The 19,473-nt window shown below is 52.7% G+C and overlaps 1 protein-coding gene across 2 annotated transcripts in view; it reads right to left on the reverse strand.

The window, feature by feature from the left end:
- SLC24A4 (solute carrier family 24 member 4) overlaps positions 1 to 19,473 on the reverse strand; it is a 172,351-nt gene that overhangs the window by 38,030 nt on the left and 114,848 nt on the right. Inside the window, exons 3-11 of one of the 2 annotated variants that reach the window (XM_033850703.2) lie at positions 18,148 to 18,224; positions 14,074 to 14,148; positions 12,733 to 12,817; positions 12,091 to 12,194; positions 11,211 to 11,285; positions 8,400 to 8,425; positions 6,751 to 6,804; positions 4,991 to 5,133; positions 193 to 362 (exon numbers count right to left, since the gene is read on the reverse strand). In XM_033850703.2, coding sequence (XP_033706594.1) covers positions 193 to 362; positions 4,991 to 5,133; positions 6,751 to 6,804; positions 8,400 to 8,425; positions 11,211 to 11,285; positions 12,091 to 12,194; positions 12,733 to 12,817; positions 14,074 to 14,148; positions 18,148 to 18,224 — 809 coding nt within the window. Of the gene's footprint in view, positions 1 to 192; positions 363 to 4,990; positions 5,134 to 6,750; positions 6,805 to 8,399; positions 8,426 to 11,210; positions 11,289 to 12,090; positions 12,195 to 12,732; positions 12,818 to 14,073; positions 14,149 to 18,147; positions 18,225 to 19,473 lie in introns of both variants that reach the window. The other variant, XM_033850702.2, reaches the window with a different exon arrangement.

The following is a 19,473-nucleotide window of genomic DNA, read 5'->3' on the forward strand; positions in this document are numbered from 1 at the left end:
ACCATTTGCTGCCTGTGTGTGAGGTTTGGGCTTCCTTCCTTCAACAGGTGCGGTGATAAATGCCAGCCTGGCACAGGACACCCCAGGCCCAACACCAGAAAGTGTGCTGACAAGCCAGGGCCTCCTCATACTGCCAGAACCCATCCGAGGCCACTCGCTCTCACGGTCTCATGGTCCTTGAAGCAAACTCACCTCGTTAATTATGATCCTGCTGGCCATGCGCAGACGAGTCCTGGGCCCAAACTTATTGGTGATCATTACGCGTAAGCCTGCTTCTGGGAAGGTGAACTTGGGAGGGCTGGAGCTCATGACCTCATCCACCATCACCACTGGGTTTTTGCTGTACTGCAGCTCCTCCTTCACTATATTGAGCACAAAGCCATGATTAGCGCTGAGATCCCCCGGGGCCAAACCCAAGGGCTGGGGCGACTGACTTCCCCTCTCGGTGCAGACTTCTCGGGCTGTGGTCTCGGCAGCTGGTAGCCGCCTGGAAGCCTAGCTGCAGCTCGTCCCCTTAGTCAAGTGGGCCACTGGGTCTGAACCGCCTGCAAGCACTGGACAGAGCCCCAAAGTCCCCCTGTTACAGGACCACTCCCCCATCTCCACCGCCAGCCCCTCCGCCAATCGATGCCCCTCTCTTCTGGGGCCCAGTCTTGGCGAATTGCAAGGGTCTTTCAGTTCCTCATCTAAGCCTCACAGGGCAGCCCGCCTACAAAGTGGACAGGATTCCTGCCACCTCTCACCCCTGACTCTGAGAGGATCTTTCTTTCCTGCTGTTTACAGAGGCTCAGACAAAACTTTACAAATTGACAAGGGCCCCCTGGGATGGAAAATGCTGGGAGGCACCAGACAGCACCGGCCTTAAACTTCCCATGAGGCCACCTGCTCTGTCTTAGAGGAACCATCTCCACCTGGCACAGAAGGATGCTTGCAAATTTGTTCTCCATGAGGTAGGCAGTGAGGTCAAAGACCTGGCTCACACGCCCTGGGCGAGGCAGCTGAGACCCAGGAGAAGCCTGCTTGCGGAGGGTGCACGGAGAGCTGCTGGCCGAGCCCAGTGTCTCCAGTAAAACCAGCACCCTCCAGCAGGGAGGCCACTCTCTCTGACCCTTTGCTTCCCCTCATGAGGCCGAAGAACAAATCTCCCCAGTGCCCAGACCTGCCCTGCCGCCTTCCCAAACATGCTCCAAGCTCGAGTCCTGGGGGGTCTGACATTTAATTCCAGAGCCCCAGAGGGTCCAGAAACGGAAGCACTCCGGAACACAGCACACAGAAGCAGGGGGCTTTCCCCTCCAAGGGGCTATCAAGGCGGATATGCCCATCCCTCTCCACTGGTCACCGGCTCCCGGTGAGTGTCCTTCCTGGATAACAGGGTAACCAGGAGTAGTCGAGAGCAAACCTAAGCAAGAGTTAATGGCACAAACACGAACAAATGCACACCAGCCACACACACCCTCACCAAAGAGGCAGCAAGGCTCAGCAGACAGGAGGCGTGTGGTTAGAACCAAAGCCAGGAGGACCATGCATTTTTTCGGAGACAGACACTAACCTCCAACAAGGCGTGCGCTGGACTCGGATTTTGTTTTGTAAATGCATGTGTTACGGCTTGGATGAAAGCAGATTACTTACAGTTTAGAAGAGGAGAAGAGTTAAGGAGACAAAGGCCAACAGAGATTGCCAGAGGTGATTAGCGTGCGGTGGACACCGGGGAGTCTGGGACAGCATTCTCGATAGTGGCCCAGATGCCAGGGGGTTGGTTATGTGAAGGAGGGTGTTAGTAGAGGGGCTTCGATGCTCGGGGCCTCTGGCCTTCTGGAGGGCCCCCTCTCCTGGCTCGGTCCCACTCTGAGGATCGGGGAGCCCCCGTGCCCGCTGCCCCGCCCTGCTTCAGGAAAGCTGGACTCCTTCCCTCCTCTGCAGCCTGCACCTCAGAGGGAGGGGGGAACCAGCAGAACAGCCGCAGGCTCCGTGGGTAGAACCAGCCCTACCGTGGGCACCACCTGGGGGAACAGACGAGCTCAGGAGGAGGGAAGAGCCATGATACCTGACTCCTCAGGCACCTCGTCCTGGCACCGCCCACCAAGTGGCAGCACAGGGTGATATGTCCAAGCCAAGGGCGCCGGCCCAGCAGGGAACCCAACCAGGTACAGCATGTTTCTCCGGCAGTTCAGCCTAAGGCCAGGTATCCTTCCCTCTCTCCCTGCTCCAAGCCAAAGTTGTGTCTAGGGCCAGGGCAGCTTGGAAAGGACCCAGAGTGAGCCCAGCCAGTGATCAAGATGGCCTTGGTTGTCAGGTCGTGGTCAAGGCCACCTGACAGCCAACAAGGAGAGGCCAGACCCCCAGCCGTGACAGGACACGAAGGCGTGCCTTCCCGCCTTTGCGCTCGTCACCTTTTCTTGGTGTACCGTGTTCTGCTTTCTTGAGCTGAACTGAAGTGTGATGTAAAAAACGTGTAAAACTTGTAGGGAGAAAAAACCCCAAACAACTGTACGCAGAACACAGTTGGAGGATGCTATTCCCCTCGAGAGAAAACTGGCTCCAGCTGACTTGGTGAGCTGAACTGTAGGACCTTTAAGAACATTTAAGTACATAAAGGTATTTAACAGAAGTGGGGGTAAAAAGGCAGTGTGTCCTCTCCTGTCAAGAGGCTGCGTTAAAAAGGTTTGATTTTACATATATGGGGAAATACCAAAGCTGATACCAGCAAAGCCAGGGGTGTGCCTGTACGTGTCTTCCTGAAATAATTTAGTAGCCAGCAACCTTTGACAACCCTGGATGGGGTAGTTTACACGACCTGCCTGAAGGCTGAGGACCAGGGGAGAGAAGCTCCTAGTTGGAAACATTCTGTGACAGCACCGTGAGAAAAGGCAAAGTCCCGAAGCCCCGGTCTCCTCAGGCCCCTCCCCATCCCCCGGGATGGTACAGGCGCTCCTTCTTCCTGCCCCTGTCAGTCTGTCTGCTTCTAGGGGACAGCGCCCTGCACACGGCCCTCTGGGAGGGAAGGGGCATCCACCAACTGGGGCTGTATCTCTGGGTTTCCCACCTCTCCAGTTCCAGGCCTGCATCCCCCAACCCCCCAAATCTTTTCCTCCTTGGCCTTTATCTAAGCGCATTCGCCCTGATAAGAGCTGGAGGGAGACCTATCTTCGCACCTTTCCCTGTGCCTGGGGGCAATCCTGTGGCTAATCTTCCAATTTTTTAGAAACTGCCCTGGGCTTCGAAATTTGGGGAAAAGCAATAAACTTGTGGGAAATCCTACTGCCGTGGGTACAAAAGTGAGGGAGACAGGCCACCAGGGAGCGCCTGGAAAGGCCCTGCACGGGCTGTGGCCTTGGGGCAGCTGGGATCAACGTGGAAGAGGAAGTGGCTCACGTCCCTGCCCCGTGGCACTGGGGACGGGCCTCTTCCGTCAGCCACAGGGGCGGCAGGTAGCTCCCGGGGCTGGCACCTGAGGGTGCGGCTATCTCCCACTGGCCTGAACGACTCTGCACGTGGAATCTCTCTTCTTGCCACGGAGGTCCAGAAGACCCCAGGAGCACTGATCTCCCTGGACGAGGGCGGCCAGGAGCAGCCTCTGTCTTAGGAAACTGTGGGTGGGGATGCGCCGCGGTGTCCGTGGAGCTAAAATCCAGACCAGCAGCCACGCTGTTCCCTCCCCTTCTGAGACCCGGGCCGCCCGCTCTGCTGGAGAAACAGGACACACGGCACAGCCCCGCCCTCTGCAGGCCTCCTTCCTCACCCCGCCCGCCTGTAGGCCTCGGCAGCCAGGCTGTAGCCTTGGCCGCACTCACGCCCTCTCCCCACCAGCCTCCCTCCTTCCACGTGGAGAAATCCACCCCTCACTCAGCACCCACGACAGGTGCCTCCCTACTGGGGGTTACCTGGGACGGGACAGGGCATGCTTGCCCAGAGCGCACATGGGGGGAGCTCCTACCCTGACCCACCCCAGGGTGGAGGCTGGGGAGAGGGCCTCGGAATATAGATTTCGGCCTCCACGTGTCCCAGACACTGGCCAACAGTCCGCTCTGAGACATCAGTGACACCACAAAGGAATTAAAGTTACCTGAAAGAGGGGGTGACTTGCCCAAGGCCATGAGGAACAAAGGGGAAATACTCCTCGGGTAGCTGGTCCAAGGGGCTCTCTCCTGGTTAAAGGAGCCTCTAGCAACACTGTGGGTGGAACTCAACAATGTCAGCTTAAGCTGTTTTTTTCCAGATCTTAACTCCAAGAATCTATTCAGGACTTAACACAGGTCTTGGATGGGAAAGAGTGTGAACTCTCTCGCCTTCCTGGCAGCTGTCCCCACAGATGGAGTCACCTGGTACCTGGCTGGATTAAGAGCTGAGGACAAGGTTTCCAAGGCAGGAGCTGGTCGGGCCCAGACATTTGGGGAACCTGACAGACACGGGCTGGCTCCGGAGGCCCAGAACCCCCGGACAAGGGGCCAAAGAGAAGCTGAGGAGACCAGACCACCGTCCCCAGGGGAAGAGGCTCCCACCAGGGCTCTCGGGGGTGGGTCTGGAAGTCCTCGAAGCTCCGCGGCACCCTTCCCAGCCTTGCTGTTCATCTCGGCAAGGAGCCAGTGGTCTCTCTAGAACAGAGCTCTCCAGAACTGGGCCTGGCATTTGAGAAACCACAGGGAGACGGAGCCTGCTCTGCCTTCCCAAGTCCTCAGCTTCCTGTCACTGGCCTTTGACATGGGTCAGAGATGTAATTCACTGCATTTCAGGAAAGCCAAGCAGGGCTTGAGACTGCCTCGGGAGGCTTGGGGCGATCCCCAAGGATGTGACTGCGGACTCTTGATTCATCCTTCTCCCAGCTAAGTAAACGCCCACCTGAGCCACACCTCCTAAATGACGCGCCCTCCTCATTCAGGGTCCCATGGCCATGGGGAAGAGGGACAATTCAGAGGGAGCGTGTGTGCACGGAAGAGAAGGGGAGAGTACTTTCAACGACATGGCTTGCCCGCTCCTGTCTGCTCAGCCTTACCTTGCCCCAGCAATGGCATGGAAGGGTCATCAGAGCTACTACCACAGTAATCATTACCATCCTCCAGCTCACTGCTGACCGTGTTGCCATTTGCAATGGTCTTTTGTTTGACTGTGAAAAAGGCCTGCATCTTCACATTGTACCTGCAAGTCAGTTAAGGCGGGAGGTCAGAGCTGCGGGATCGGCTGGGCAGGGCCCTCCCCCACCTCCTTCCCCTGTGCACCTGCAGTGAGCATGGCCCTGGGGGAGCTGGTGGGGGGCTGAGGCTTCTCAACCCAGCTGACAGAGGCTCCTGACCACAACCTTGGGATGATGTGTGCTCGCAGGGGGCCTGCTCCCCCTGAGCGGGCCTCCTGGGGCCATAGGAGACCTTCAGCCCGAGAAAATGACTGACGCCTACCTCTGCGCGCTATAAACCTGTCCTGACAAAAGAAGTTCAGCCCAGCCTCGGAACAGGCTCGAAGCAGGTGTTCCCAGGCCCGGCCTTGCTCCCGTGCGCTGCCTGGGGGCCTTTCCCTGTACCATCCCAGCCAGCACTGCTGCCCACACCGAGAACAGACTCCATCCCAAACGCCAGGCTGGTGGCCCCACTGCAAGGCACTCAGAGAGGAGATGGCTTAAGGACCATTCTCTTGCAGTTTGACAGCTTATCATCCATTTTTATAAAACATTATAAACGTTTTAGGTCAACGGGGGATTCAGAGCGTCGTAAACCTCAGTGGTGTTTTCCTTTTTAATTACCTGCGGAGGTGTGAGGAGAAACTTACGAACTTGAATGTGGCTTAGCTCGTGGGTTGCCTTTTTTTTCTTTTAATTGTAGAAAAATACATACCACATAAAATTTGCCACTTTAACTATTTTCCATTTTTAAGTACACAATTCAGCGGTAGTAATTACATCCGTAAGGTTGTGCGACCATCACCACTATCTAGTTCCCGAATTTTTAGTGTCCCGAACAGAACTCTGTTCCCATTCACCACGAGTCACTAATTACTCCCTCGCCCAAGCACCTGGTAATCAAGCTCTAATTTGCCGCCTGCCTCTAGGAATCTGCGTCTCCTCAGTACCTCACGTAAGTGGAACCGCACAGTATCTGTCCTTTTGTGACTGGATCCCTTTCACTCAGTATCATGTTCTCAAGGTTCATCCACATTTGTGGCATGAGTCAGAATTTCCTTCCCTTCTTATGGCTGAATGTTAATTCATCATGGGTAGCTTTGAGATGATTCTGACCTGGGCAGCTTCTGGAGGGTCTCAGGGTACACAAGCCTGGCGCCAAGGTCTGCATCTTTACAACTACAAGCGGTGCCCGGTGCAGTTGCGCAAGGTGGCAGCCCCGAGAGGTGGCATTTTATGAAGTCTGACAAAATGGAGGTGTCCGGCTCTTTCAAAAGAGTGGCATTAAATTATCAGGCGATTTATAGAGTCAGCACAAACGAGCCGTCACCCTGCGGCACGGGCCGGGAGTGTGGACCGGGCTGGGAGAGAGGTCCCCTCTTGCTATTTGTTTTGGGAGGGGCCTCAACCTCCCCCTGACCAGCCAGCCACCTACCCCGGCCCAAGTGCGACAGCACCCTAACACAGAGGCTGACTATCTCTCTCCCACTCTGGCTGCCCCAGTAGGGTGTCCCCCAGAGAACTGGGGTGGCCAGAAGTGACCGCAAGGGCTGAAGGAGGTTTTCTTCCTGCTCGGACAAAAGGCTACAGCAGGATGTGAGGCCAGGGGTGAGACAGCCCAGAAGAGGAGAAAGGGCACTTACTTCATGATCAGAATGTAAAACACGTACAAGACGATGAGCACCAGGCCTTCCCACCTCAAAGACAGAAAGGAGACTGGTTAGAGCTGGGAGGCCCGCGGCCTGAAGGCTGGGAGTGACCCCGGCGCGGCGGGCGGAGCAGGGGGCGTGGTCCTCTCACCTTCCTCGACCCAGCGCCCGGCCCAGGACCCAGGCATGCGGGTGAGCCACCCAGCCCCCAGCCGTCCTGCGGTCTGAAGCTCGCTTGGTAACAGAGAAGGCTGAGGGTGGGGCCTTCTCAACTACAGGGGGTCTCATCTACACGGCTCAGGAGGAGTGCCCCCAGCTACCTAGAAAAAGGAGGGCCCAGGGCCACCTCATCCCAGACTCAGGGAGGGGAGGAGCCTGGAGTCATGATGCTAAGAGCCCCTATGGTCACCCGAGATTCTGGCCAGCGACAGGAGAAGCTGTGGGTGCAGGTGGGAAGGGACCCTAAGAACTGCCTGAAGAGATGGGCCAGTCACAGGAGCCTCCTGGGCCAGACACAGGGGCTGGGCTTGGTGGGGGTCTTTCTGGGGTGCACTCTTATCACCGTCCTGCAGAACCAGCGTTCAACCCCACACATGGTGGGGATTTTTGTAGCTCAGAACACAAGCCTCTGAGGAGTCACACAGCTTAATTTGTTGGGTCATCTGACAAGTGTGTCCTGAAGACCTACTATGTGCCTGACATGAGCTACAGTCATCTTGGGGAGCTCTTCCTCTGCTAGCCCACAGCCCAGCAGAGCCACAAAGGGGTCTGTAGATGACCCGACCACCCCCTCAAAACTCCATCTGCAGATGAGGAAAAGGAGACCCAGAAAGGGAGAGACTTCTTGGCTCACACGGTGGGTTAGGACCCAGAACCAGGATGCTCTGGGCCCATAGCACGCAGCCGCTCGCATCAGTTCTCCTGAATCTATGCCCAACAAATAACCTCATACAGGATGCAGACCTGAATCATGGTCAATGAACAGAACCGTTTTTATGGCTTATGGATGTAAGATACATTCATGCCCTATAATTAGAGTGGCAACATCAACCTCTTTAGAAGTTTGTGCTTTATGCATCTTGATTAAAAAATCACTTCCTACCTCCATATAATAAAGATGAGTCCCTATATTCTACCCTAAATTGTTTTAATTTTGCTTTTCACAGCGAGATCTTTAATCCCTCTGGGATTTATTCTTGTATAAGGTGTGAGGGAACGAGCTGATGTTATTTTATTCTATACGAATTTCTCATTTTTATAGTATGAGGACCGCTCCCGCCTCTCCCAACTCACTACCTTGTCATGATTCCTGTCGTATCCCCCAGCCCAGAACTGGGCCCATTACTGGGTTCTCAGTTCCATATTGGCCTATGCTTATCCCTGTGCAAAACACCATACTGTTTTCTTTATTTTAGCTTTATAATATATCTTGATATCTGGCAGGGTGGGAATACTAAGGGAAACAATCTTTGTCACTTTGAAAGGATAAATAAAGGCATGACTGCTTAGAATGATACCCTTTTTACTTTCACAAGTTCATAAACTTATGTTTGTAAAAATAATTTTAAAAAAGCTTCAATGAACCCGACAAGCAAGGATACTAACAAAAAAGGAACAACGAGAAACAAACTTTGAAAACTTACCACACAATTTCTTCGTCATATATGAACTGGAAGGCAAAAGAAACAAAGGGCGGGGCGACAGATTTATTCCAAAAGAAGAACAAACGCAGACCTCTAAGCGCCCAGAGCCAACACATAGGCTAGTTATGTGTTTCACAGAAAGCTGGCTCTTCTCTCCATGTCTGGGTTTCTCAGACAGAGAAGGTGACCTTTCCTTAGTGGAAACCTTGGTCAGTAGATGCTGCAGTATGAGGTCTAGGGTGGGTCTCCAAAGAGAACTGGCCTGTGCTACCAACAGTCCAAGTAGCCACTGGGGCCAACCTGGCAGGGGTCTGCCCTCATTAATGGAACAGAGTTGCTGAAATCAAGACTCTTAAAAACTGAAAAGGCATCTCTGTATGTATGTATGTTGTGTCTATCTACCTACTTACCTATCTATCTATCTATCATCTATCTATCATCTATCTACCTATCTATCTATCTATCTATCGATCGATCGATCAATCTGTGGTACCTCTGTGTGTGTGGGTGGGGAGGAAGGGGTGTTATTTTTTAAAAAATAAAGAGTAACCCCTTTGGAAACTCTGAGGGCAAAGGACCCATTTGTACCATTTGAAAGGAGGCCAGGGGTGATGGTGGGGATGCCGTGGCTTCCTAAGAGGGCACTGACATTGCCCAGCAATTCCACCCAGCATTGCCTACGTGGGACACGGATGAATGATGCTTCCGTGGTCCAGGGGAGGAATCCTGTGACCGCCTCAGCCAGGCCCAGTGCGCACAGGAAGGTGGAGGGGCAGTGCCCACCAATCTGATCTTGGAGACACGGGATGCCAGGAGAGACCAGGGGGATGTTGTCTGGACTTGGGCCCATTGTACCCCTCTCCTGGCTGTCACGGCAGGCAGCACACACAGAATCTGCTTTGGGAAGTCACTTCGGAGAGGGTCCTCCTGGCTGGGCATTGCTGTGAGGCTCCCCAGACTCAAGCCTCTGAGGAAGAGGCACTCAATAGAGGGGAGCTCAGTGCCACCACCTGGGAAACCTGGGGGACATTTACGGGGATAGTTTCAGCTTTTATAACCCAATGGAGGGCTACTGGCATTTAGAGGCAGTGAAGGCCCGGGGTACTAGTCAGCCTAGAGCATGTGAAATGGTTCTACCGGAGGAGTTCTTCCGTACTTGGCACACGTCTTAAATGTCCTGCTAGACATTTAGGCAAGTAGAAAAAAAAATGACCTGAGCCTCAACCTTAATTCCATTTTGCAAATCAAAGTATTCTTACACGGTTTTAATAAATACTTAATTTTCTAGTGAGTTAACTGTCATGCAAACGGAGGGATGATGGTACTTGGCTCTGTTTAGGATTTTATCAGGAGTCATTTATAATTTTGGAAAATCACATCATCAAGGTCGGCTCCACTCACGGGGTCGCCAGCCCAGCATACCAGCCTCAGTCTGCACTGGTAGCTGTAGGGCCAGGAGATTTCCCATATGGGGGCAACGGATCACATCATTCAGCATTCTAGCACCTTCATGCCCAAACATTTACACATTGAAAGATGTATTCTTTTATTATGAATTACTTTTATTTGTCCTTTATGGTATAGTTTGGGCATTATATTGATTTTGTAAAATTGTGTATAGGTATATAGTTTTATCTATAACTTTCATTTTTGGGGGGTGTGGTGGGCAGCCTCTCAGGTGCCCCAATGATCCCACTGCCTGATCTTCATGCTCGCCTGTGTGCGTGGCCTGAACTTAGGGATTTGCTCGTAACAGAATATGGCAACAGTGATGGGCTGTCACTTCCGAGATTCGGTTACAAGCAGACTGTGGCTTTCAGCTTGGTGCCTCCTCGCCCCTGCTGGGAGGGAAACCAGTCCCCATGCCGAGAGCTGCACTGTGGAACAGCTCGAGGCCGGCCTGCAGCCTAGCGAGTGATCCTGAAAGCAGATCGTTGCCCACGGGAGCCTTGACATAACTATACCCTGGCCGACACCCGTGAGCCAGAGGGCTCGGCTAAGCCACTCCCAGATTTGATGCATGGAAAATGGAAGCAAGAAAGGTTTGCTGTTTTAAACTGCTGAGTGTTGAGGGAAATTTGTTACACAGCAACAGATAACTAATACAAGGGTCATGATTATCAAATCCAGTTGGCTCTAGATGTTCTTAGGTTGAGAACTGTCACTCTAGGGCACGCTCCATACTCTGAAATCTGGGCATGCCATGTGCATCTGCCCTCTTGAAAATGACCTGCCCTCATGCCCTCACTTTAAAGCTCCTTTTGGATGGAAGCTGTTCCCCTCTGGATGGCAGTAACCTGTGTCATGGGCTGTGTCACTGTCATGTGCCATGATGTACCCGAGCCCTCAGGGATCTCTGTTTCAGTCCCTCTGCCTTTTCTGCCCATATCCTTGCTCCCAGCTGCCAGCCCTGATTGCTCCCAGCTGGGCTCTCTTCCCTGCTCCGCGGTAAGGTGGGACACCAGAAACTCTGCTCTTCAGTAAATGGGCTCTAAGTGAGGATCTGAAGGCCTCTGAGGGCATGTGCTTGAGCTTAACTGCATCAACCGTATGACGCCTTCTTTAGCTTTTTCAAGGCCTCTGTGCCCTCAAGGTGGTACCTGGATGTGATGGGTAAGCAAAGCATCAGGCATGAGATTTTCGGGACAGGGAGGCACGGTGGAGGGAGACTGGTCCACATGACTGCAATGAGTGGCCAGCACACCCCAGGGTAGGGGCGCCGTGGGTTCTCTGTTTCTAGTGCCAGGGACAGAGGTGGGCAGGGCCCCGGTGCCTTCGCACGGGCGGGGGTGGGGGGGGAAGGTAACTCACGGCAATGAGCACAACGACAGAGAGGGTGTAGTACACAGAGTCTCGGCACACGGCCCACCACGTCAGGCGGATGACCTGCTGAGCAAAGGGACATCAGCTGTTACTGGCTGGGGGGGCCAGGGGACACTGCTGGGGGGCTCCCACCACCCCCAGACCCCTGCAGGTGCAGACACATGTCCACGGAGCTCATCTTAACTGTGCCACCAGAACCACATCTTGTCTGGCCGTTCAAGGCCACCCTGTGCTCTTTGTCACATTTGGGGACGGAATGATACCACATCATGTTCCTAAGTGATGGCAAAGCTGCCCCCTGTTCCTCCAAGGTGACCACGTGGCATGTTTCCCAGCAGAAGCCATGTGTCGGGGGAGAGGCCAGAGGCACTCACTCTTCCCTCCGATGTTCGAACCTTCCGGGGGTGACCGGCTGCCTACCTCTAACTCCCTTGGCCAGGCGGGGCCTACCCTTGAGCCTGACTCTCTGAGATTGAGTCTAATGTCCCCCTGGGGCTCTGAGGACCAGGAAGATGCGATGGGGTTTCAACAACAAGCCAGCTTCGTGCGTCCTGTGGGGAGGCCGAAGGCGGGCCCCAAATACGTGCCAAGTCTAGCTCAGGGTCAGAGTTACAGGAGACGCCTCTTAAATATTTACTGCTGTTGAATGAACGCTCCCCCCTTGGACCAGCCACGGAGCTGACGCTCTTTCTGCTCTCAGACCCACCGGTGGAAGGAAGGAAGGACAGCCCTGCTACACGTGAGGAAGCAGGTTCGGAGAGGAAACCGTTTCTGACAGCCACAGCACTTACGGGCTCGGCTAGGGCTGGGCCTTGGGTCTCCCCGCACTGTCCCTATGTCATTTCGTACGGAGAGAGAGACCACTGACCTGCCCTGCGGACAGTCCACAGACTCCGATTATACACAGGATGTTGAACACAGCAGACCCCACGATGGTCCCAACCCCGACATCTCCGTGAGTGATGAACACACCTGGAAAGAGAAAGGCACAGACACTCCTCTGCAAAGCCCAGGCCTTCCGCTTCCTTAGACCCGGGCCGGCTCTGTGTCCCCCACCCCATGAATGGAGGGAAGCTGTTCTTACTACCAGAGAACACCAGCGACTGCGGTTGAGGACAGCAAAACCAGAGGTGGAGGTGCCCTCAGGGACCGGCTACTCTAATGCTCCCACTTTCTGAACAGCTTTATTGAGATGTAACTCACATGCCATAAAATTCACCCATTTAAAATGTCAATTCAGTGTTTTCTGGTCCAGTCACAGAATTATACAGTCATCACCACAGTCTAATTTTAGAACATTCACTTCACCCCCAAAAGAAACCCCATACCTGTTAGTACCCCACTCCACCTCACACCCCTGGGAACCACTAATTCACTTTCTATCTCTCTACTTCTCCCATTTTACGGATGAGAAAACTGAGACTCAGAGCTGACAAATGCCCACACTGGTCTGGACACCAAACCTGGGCTCTCTCTGCATCCTGCGTCTTGGGGCGATGGGACTTCTTACCAATTACAGAGGCAAACAGCTCTGGCGTCGAGCTTCCTGCAGCCATGAAGGTGGCTCCAGCCACATCTTCGCTCAGATGGAGTTTCTGAAACAGAAGCGACCGCAGACCCTCAGGGCTGTGAGGTGGGGGCAGTAAACATGCTAACTGGACACTTGGCAGCCAGGGAGAGCGCAGGGGAGCAGCACGGCAGCTGGCGTTGCGGCCTCTCCTCCCTGCACCTCCTCCACACTGCCAGGCACTCAACCCAGAATCGCCTGTCCCCTTCCCCCATCTGTCCATTGCTGTTCGCGCTCTGAGCCCTTAAACGTCTCCTTGATGAAGTCTTTCTAAGTGGCTCCCACGAGCCAGCCACTCCCCTGGGACAGAGGAGCTGAAACACGCATCACGCAGTGAGGGTCTGAGGTCCATGCGCTTGCCTCCCCACTGGATGACGAGGACGAGGTTGGTCTTTTCCATCTTTGGATGCCTAGCACAGGGTCTGGTGCTCAGCGGGGAGTCCACCAGTTTAGCGCCCATCTCCTCTGGTGCTCACACAGACCTTGGGTACCAAGCGGACCTCCACACGTCAGGTTGTGGGATGTGGAGGCCTCGGATGCACAGCCTGGCTCCTGCATCCCAGAAGGCCTTCTCAGTGGCAGGCCCGACACCTGGCTGCTCACTGAAACAGACCCTCACATCCTGTCCCCAGGGCTGAGCCAGCACGGGACAGGGCTGGAACCGTCAAGGCCCACTCCGCTTGGCAACGCTGTGTTCTGGCCACAAAGGCCCATCCTCTCATCTGCAATGTGGGGCTGGAGGCTTCGGGTGCTCGGGAAAACCACGGAGATTCTGGGCCCACCTGAATGCCAACTCGAAGGTGCCCACCTGTGGTTCTCAGAAGGCCCCTGGGCAGGCTGGCTCAGAGCAGGGTTCGGCCTCCTCCTGCCCTCACCTCCCAAGGCACTCCTGGGCAGCCTGGGCTCTGAAGCCACTGCAGCATCCAATCCCTGGGCCAGCACAACCTCCCCACTGAGCTTGCTACAGAAGGGGTCCTCGCAAGGGCTGGAGCTCTGGGCTTGATGGAAAATGGGGTGGGGGCTCATCGCTGACCCCAGGAAGAAGCCCGGCCACCTCAGCCCTGCCACAGAGGAGGTGCCGCAGTGGTTCAGCCACTGAAGCACCTGTGATAGCTTTTAGCCGAACCCAAACCATGCTACATCCTGTCCTGCCCCTCCCTGCCTCTGCCTGGGCCTGCTCCCCGCCCCGGTCCTTCTTGGCCTGGTACCGACACGCCACGTGTCAATCACCCCCAGCCCCTCACCCAGGCTTTTGCCAAAGGGTCCTAAGTCCTTCCCACGTACCTCGCAGATCTTCTCTAGAGACGGAACAAAGAAGTCATCGCACACTATGGCCAAGGCGTAGAACATGTACAGAGCCTGCGAAGGAAATGGGGAGACAGAGAGCGTCAGCCAGAACTCCCGCCACTGATGGGCACGGCCAGGCGTCCATCACCCTCCAAACCAGCCTGCTCGGGCAGAGGCCAGGAGACCAGAGGGAGGCACCGAGGAAAATTCCAGCACCACAGAGATATGATTCCTCAATTCCCTCACTGACAGATGGGGAAACTGAAGCCCAGACAGGAGACATCACTTGCTGAGCAGTGGCGGGGACTAGAACTCATGCCACAGGGTCCTGTGCTTCTTAAAGAAGCAGCTCTCTCTTCAGCACCACGATAGGCCCTCAAAAGGCAAGATCCTAATCTTAAGCGCCAAGGGGGAAAGCATTTAAAATTGCCATTTTAAGAGTTTAAGATAATCATCATCCTGATTTCCCCTCGTTAGTTTTAGAGAAGGCATCATTTCCTTGTTACTGACTGCCCACCTCCTGCCAAAACAGACGGCGACGTGAGACCCAGCCTTTTCTCGGACACTGCTTGGTGTCGGTCCAGGTTAAAATCCACAAGCCATTTACACTGGGAGGCTCATGGATCAGAGTCCAAATTCCAGTGCTAATCCTGGGAATTATCTGCCTTGGGATTTTGGATAAGTCACATCTCTAGGTCTCAGTTTCTTCTGTTTGATGACAGAGGAAGAACAGATGGGTAGTTTTTAGACGGTTTTATCTACAGAACTCTTCCCTGACCTGTCCACCCAACACGGCTCTACTGAGCTCATCTTATGTGCCAGGGACTATTCTAGCCATTAGGGATAGGTGGCGAGGATGCCAGGAAAAGCCTCTGCCTCTTTGTGGGGGACGAGCAGATAGGCAAATGAAGTATCTGTAACTGCCAGGAAACAGCAAGTGCAAAGGTCCTGAGGCAGGAGCATGTTTGATGCATTTGAGGAACAGCAAGGTCACTGGTGCAGGTAGAACAGAGTGAGAATAAGGTGGAAAATAAAGAATGTGACGCTGGAGGGAGAGGCAAGGAGCAGGACCTATGGAAAGGAGATGGGATTTGACTCTAGGCTCTGGTGGAAATCATTTCTTCCTCAAAGAAAAAGTGACATGAATGGCCTATTCACAAAAGAGGGAAAGGCTGGGCTGCTTTAGCTAAAACAGCGTGATATTATGACAACTTTACAATTAATTAACTGTGACTGAAGTGGAAGATGTATCAACTGTGACCAGAGCATCTGAGGCAGATGTCTCCTGGAGTAGACACCTACTCTACCAGAGTCCAGGTGTGGCTTTCGCTGAATTTGACACATTATCTTTTGGTGGGGGGGGAAGGAAAAAGGAAACAAATACTGGGGGTGTGGGTAAAGCGGACAGAGAGAGGTGGGAGAGACGCTGCTACAAAGCTTAGGATACCGACTGAATTCACACCCTCGGAAGTTCCCCCCAACAGCATCTCCCAGGCAAAGGGTGTCCCGTGAGGCTGAAGGGCCTCTGGCTCCCCTGACGCCTCAGAAACACTGGAGAGAAAAGGGGCCAAGATGTCACCACTGTTTCCTTCACTTGGGACAGAAGTTCTGAGAAGCTTCTTAGTGCTACAGACAAAAACTGGCTCTAAAGCTCCAGCCTTTTCTTGCTCTAAAGAAGGGCTCAGCAAACTTTTCCTTAAAGGGTCAGATAGTAAATATTTGAGTCCTCGCAGGACACACAGTCTGTCTTGACTCTGGTGCTGTAGAAGAGTAGCCATGGAATGGGTGTGGTTGCATTCCAATAAAACTTTATTTATAAAAACAGGAGGTAGGCTAGATTTGGTTCTTCAGACATAGTTGGGTAATGCCTGGACTAAAAGGTTCCTGCCTGGTGGAGCAGTGGTTAAGAATCCACCTGCCAGGGCTTCCCTGGTGGTGCAGTGGTAGAGAGTCCGCCTGCCGATGCAGGGGATACGGGTTCGTGCCCCGGTCCGGGAAGATCCCACATGCTGTGGAGCGGCTGGGCCCGTGAGCCATGGCCTCTGAGCCTGCACGTCCGGAGCCTGTGCTCCGCAACGGGAAAGGCCACAACAGTGAGAGGCCCATGTACCGCAAAATAAAATAAAATAAAATAAAAAAGAATCCACCTGCCAATTCGGGGGACACGGGTTCAAGCCCTGGTCTGGAAGGATCCCACATGCCGCGGAGCAATGAAGCCTGTGCACCACAACTACTGAGCCTGCGCTCTAGAGCCCATGAGCCACAGCTACTGAGCCCGCATGCCACAACTACTGAAGCCCATGCGCCTAGAGCCCATGCTCCGCGACAAAAGAAGCCACCGCTGGGCTTCCCTGGTGGTGCAGTGGTTGAGAATCCTCCTGCCAATGCAGGGGACATGGGTTCAAGCCCTGGTCCGGAAGGACCCCACATGCCGCGGAGCAACGGAGCCCGTGCGCCACAACTACTGAGCCTGCACTCTAGAGCCCTCGAGCCACAACTACTGAGCCCACGTGCCACAACTACTGAAGCCCACGCACCTAGAGCCTGTGCTCCACAACAAAGAGAAGCCACCACAATGAGAAGCCCGCGCACCGCAACTCAGAGTAGCCCCCACTCACTGCAACTAGACAAAGCCCGAGAGCAGCAACAAAGACCCAATGCAGCCAAAACTAAATAAATAAAATAAATTTATTTAAAAAAAAAAAAGAGAGAAGTCACTGCAATGAGAAGCCTAGACACAGCAAGGAAGAGTAGCCCCTGTTCGCCTCAACTAGAGAAAGCCCGCGCACAGCAACAAAGACCCCACACAGCCAAATAAATAGATAATTTAAAAAAAAAATTTTTTTTTAAAAGATTCCTGCAAAATTCCTGAGGTCCCCTCAGGTTCAGGAAAAAAAGCTTTGTCAAGACTTTGATGAGGCAGAGGGACAGAACTATGGGACTAATTCGCCAAACCCACACCCCCTCAGTGAAAGGAGAGGGCATGGGAGAGCCAGAGATACTAGGAAGATAATAACTCTATTAGAGAAATAACACACAGGTCTGTCACTCAAAATTTGCCCACAACCTTCATTTTCACTAGTGGTTTATCCTGTTAATTAAAACTTCACTCATACATTATTCTCAGCTGGCAACTCTCTATGTGAGAATCCCAGCTTTCACTTGCTTAATTATCTCTTGCAAAGACGAATACTGTGTTGGGTTTAAATATGTAAGCAGATGGTGCTGGGTGGTCAGGGAACCACATCAGGAGGAACATTTGCTGTGACTGATGCGAAGTAGAAAATTAAACCCTGAGCACTCTCATTCCCTGCAGTAAACAATGGAACTGGTAAACTTTTCCTACAAAGGGACAGACAGTAAATTTTTTTGGCTTTGTGGATCACGGAGTCTCCAACACAGCTACTCAGCTCTGCTAGTGAAGCCTAAAAGCAGCCACAGATGATACAGAAAAGCGTGAGAATGGCTGTGTTCCAATAAAACTTTATTTACAGACATGGGTAGTGGCTGCGGTCTGTAGTTTGCCTGCAGAGAAGAGCGGCTTTTACCTATAATTTAGTTTTGAGCTCACTGTGCCTTTTTGAACGGCTACTTGAACTCCACCACTGGTCATCAGGCTCATCTAACACTGAGGGAAGTTTGAGAAGAAGGGCACCAAAGTCTTAAACTAGTTATGTCAAGGCAGTAAAATGTGGGGGGATCCCGGGGATCATGATAGCAAGTGGGGACAGAGCCCTTATCACGGGCCCTGCGACGTCTGATGGACTTGACCCATGTTCACTTGTATTTATACATCTGGGAAAGATGCTGTCACTCCCATTTTATAAAAGCAGAAAATGAGGCACAAGAAGACGCGAATCCTTGTCTCGGCTCTGGGGCCACTCGCTGTGTGACACTGAACAAATCATTTCCTATCCTTAAGATTTCATTTCTTTGTGGTTAAAACACATCCAGCATCTGTTCTCACAGGGCTCTACAAAGACTGGATGAGATCTTTGACACACTGTGCTCTGAAGACAGGTTTCACATGCCTGAAGTTTAGGGACATCCCACCCCGAGAGGGCCACTTACACCAAGGATATGTAGCAGGACGGCTCCGTGCTGTCGCTCTTTATTGGAGAACAGGTCTGCGGGGAACTCATGAATCGCTGGAAGACAAGAGGACATGGTAAGGTATTCAATATTAGTTACCAAGGGGTGTCATTTGAGGTCTGGGGGGGTCGGCCATGGAACTGAAGAGCCCCCCTGGTGTTAGACTACCAGGGGAGAGGCCAGCTACTTCTCTGTCCAGCGCAGACCTGCGCTCTTAGGAAAACATTGCTGGATACGGAATTATCCAGATATTCTAGTACCTTAAAGTTGATCATGTTTTGCATATCCCTTGCAATTAAAAAAAAAAGAATGAAACACTTCACACCCACTAGGATGGCTATAAACAAAAAGACAGATAATAACAGGGGTTGGCAAGGATGTGGAGATACTGGAACCCTCATACATTACTAGTGGGAATGCAAAATGGTGCAGTCCCTTTGGAAAACAGTCTGGCAGTTCCTCAAAAGGTTAAACAGAGTTACCATATGACCCAGCAATTCCACTCCCAAGTATCTTCCCGGGAGAAATGAAAACATATGTCCACACAAAACCCACACACGAAATGTTCATAGTAGTATTATTCATAATAACCCAAATGCAGAAAACAACCCAAACATCTACCAACTGATGAGTGGGTAAATAAAGCGTGATATACACATACAAATGGAATATTATTTGGCAATAAGAAGAAATGAAGTACCGATACATGTGACAACATGGAGGAAGCTTGAGGACATTTTGCTAAGTGAGAGAAGCCACTCACAGAAGACTGCCTATTGCAGGATCTCATTAATATAGAATGTGCAGAACAGGCAAATCCACAGAGATAGAGGCAGGTTAATGGCTGCCTAAGGCTGCAGGGTATGGAGTTTGGGGGGTGACAGCTGAAAGGTACAGGGTTTCTTTTCGGGGTCATGAAAATGTTCTAAAATTGTTTGTGGAGACGCTTGCACAATTCTGAATACTAAGAGCCCCTGAATCGTACACTTTAAACAGATGAATTGTATGGTGTATGAATTACATCTCAATAAAGTTACCAAGAAAAGTATAAAGAAGCCAAAAGTCACCAAAGAAGAAAATCGGGATGGTTCCTTGCTTTGTCAATGGATTCCAACCACATTCCTAGCAGACAGCTTTCCAAGTGGCTTCAACACACACTCGGATCTGTTACCAACACGATCCCTGCCAACGGGCAGGCTGAGGCCAGGGATGGCTGGCCTGCCTGGCAGGGCAGGCTCCAAGGTCACACGGCCAAGTGCAGTTCTCTGCTCTAATACTTACAGGCTGGGTCGACAGGGACACGTT

This window comes from Tursiops truncatus, chromosome 2 (assembly GCF_011762595.2).
Source record: "Tursiops truncatus isolate mTurTru1 chromosome 2, mTurTru1.mat.Y, whole genome shotgun sequence".
NCBI lineage: Eukaryota > Metazoa > Chordata > Mammalia > Artiodactyla > Delphinidae > Tursiops > Tursiops truncatus.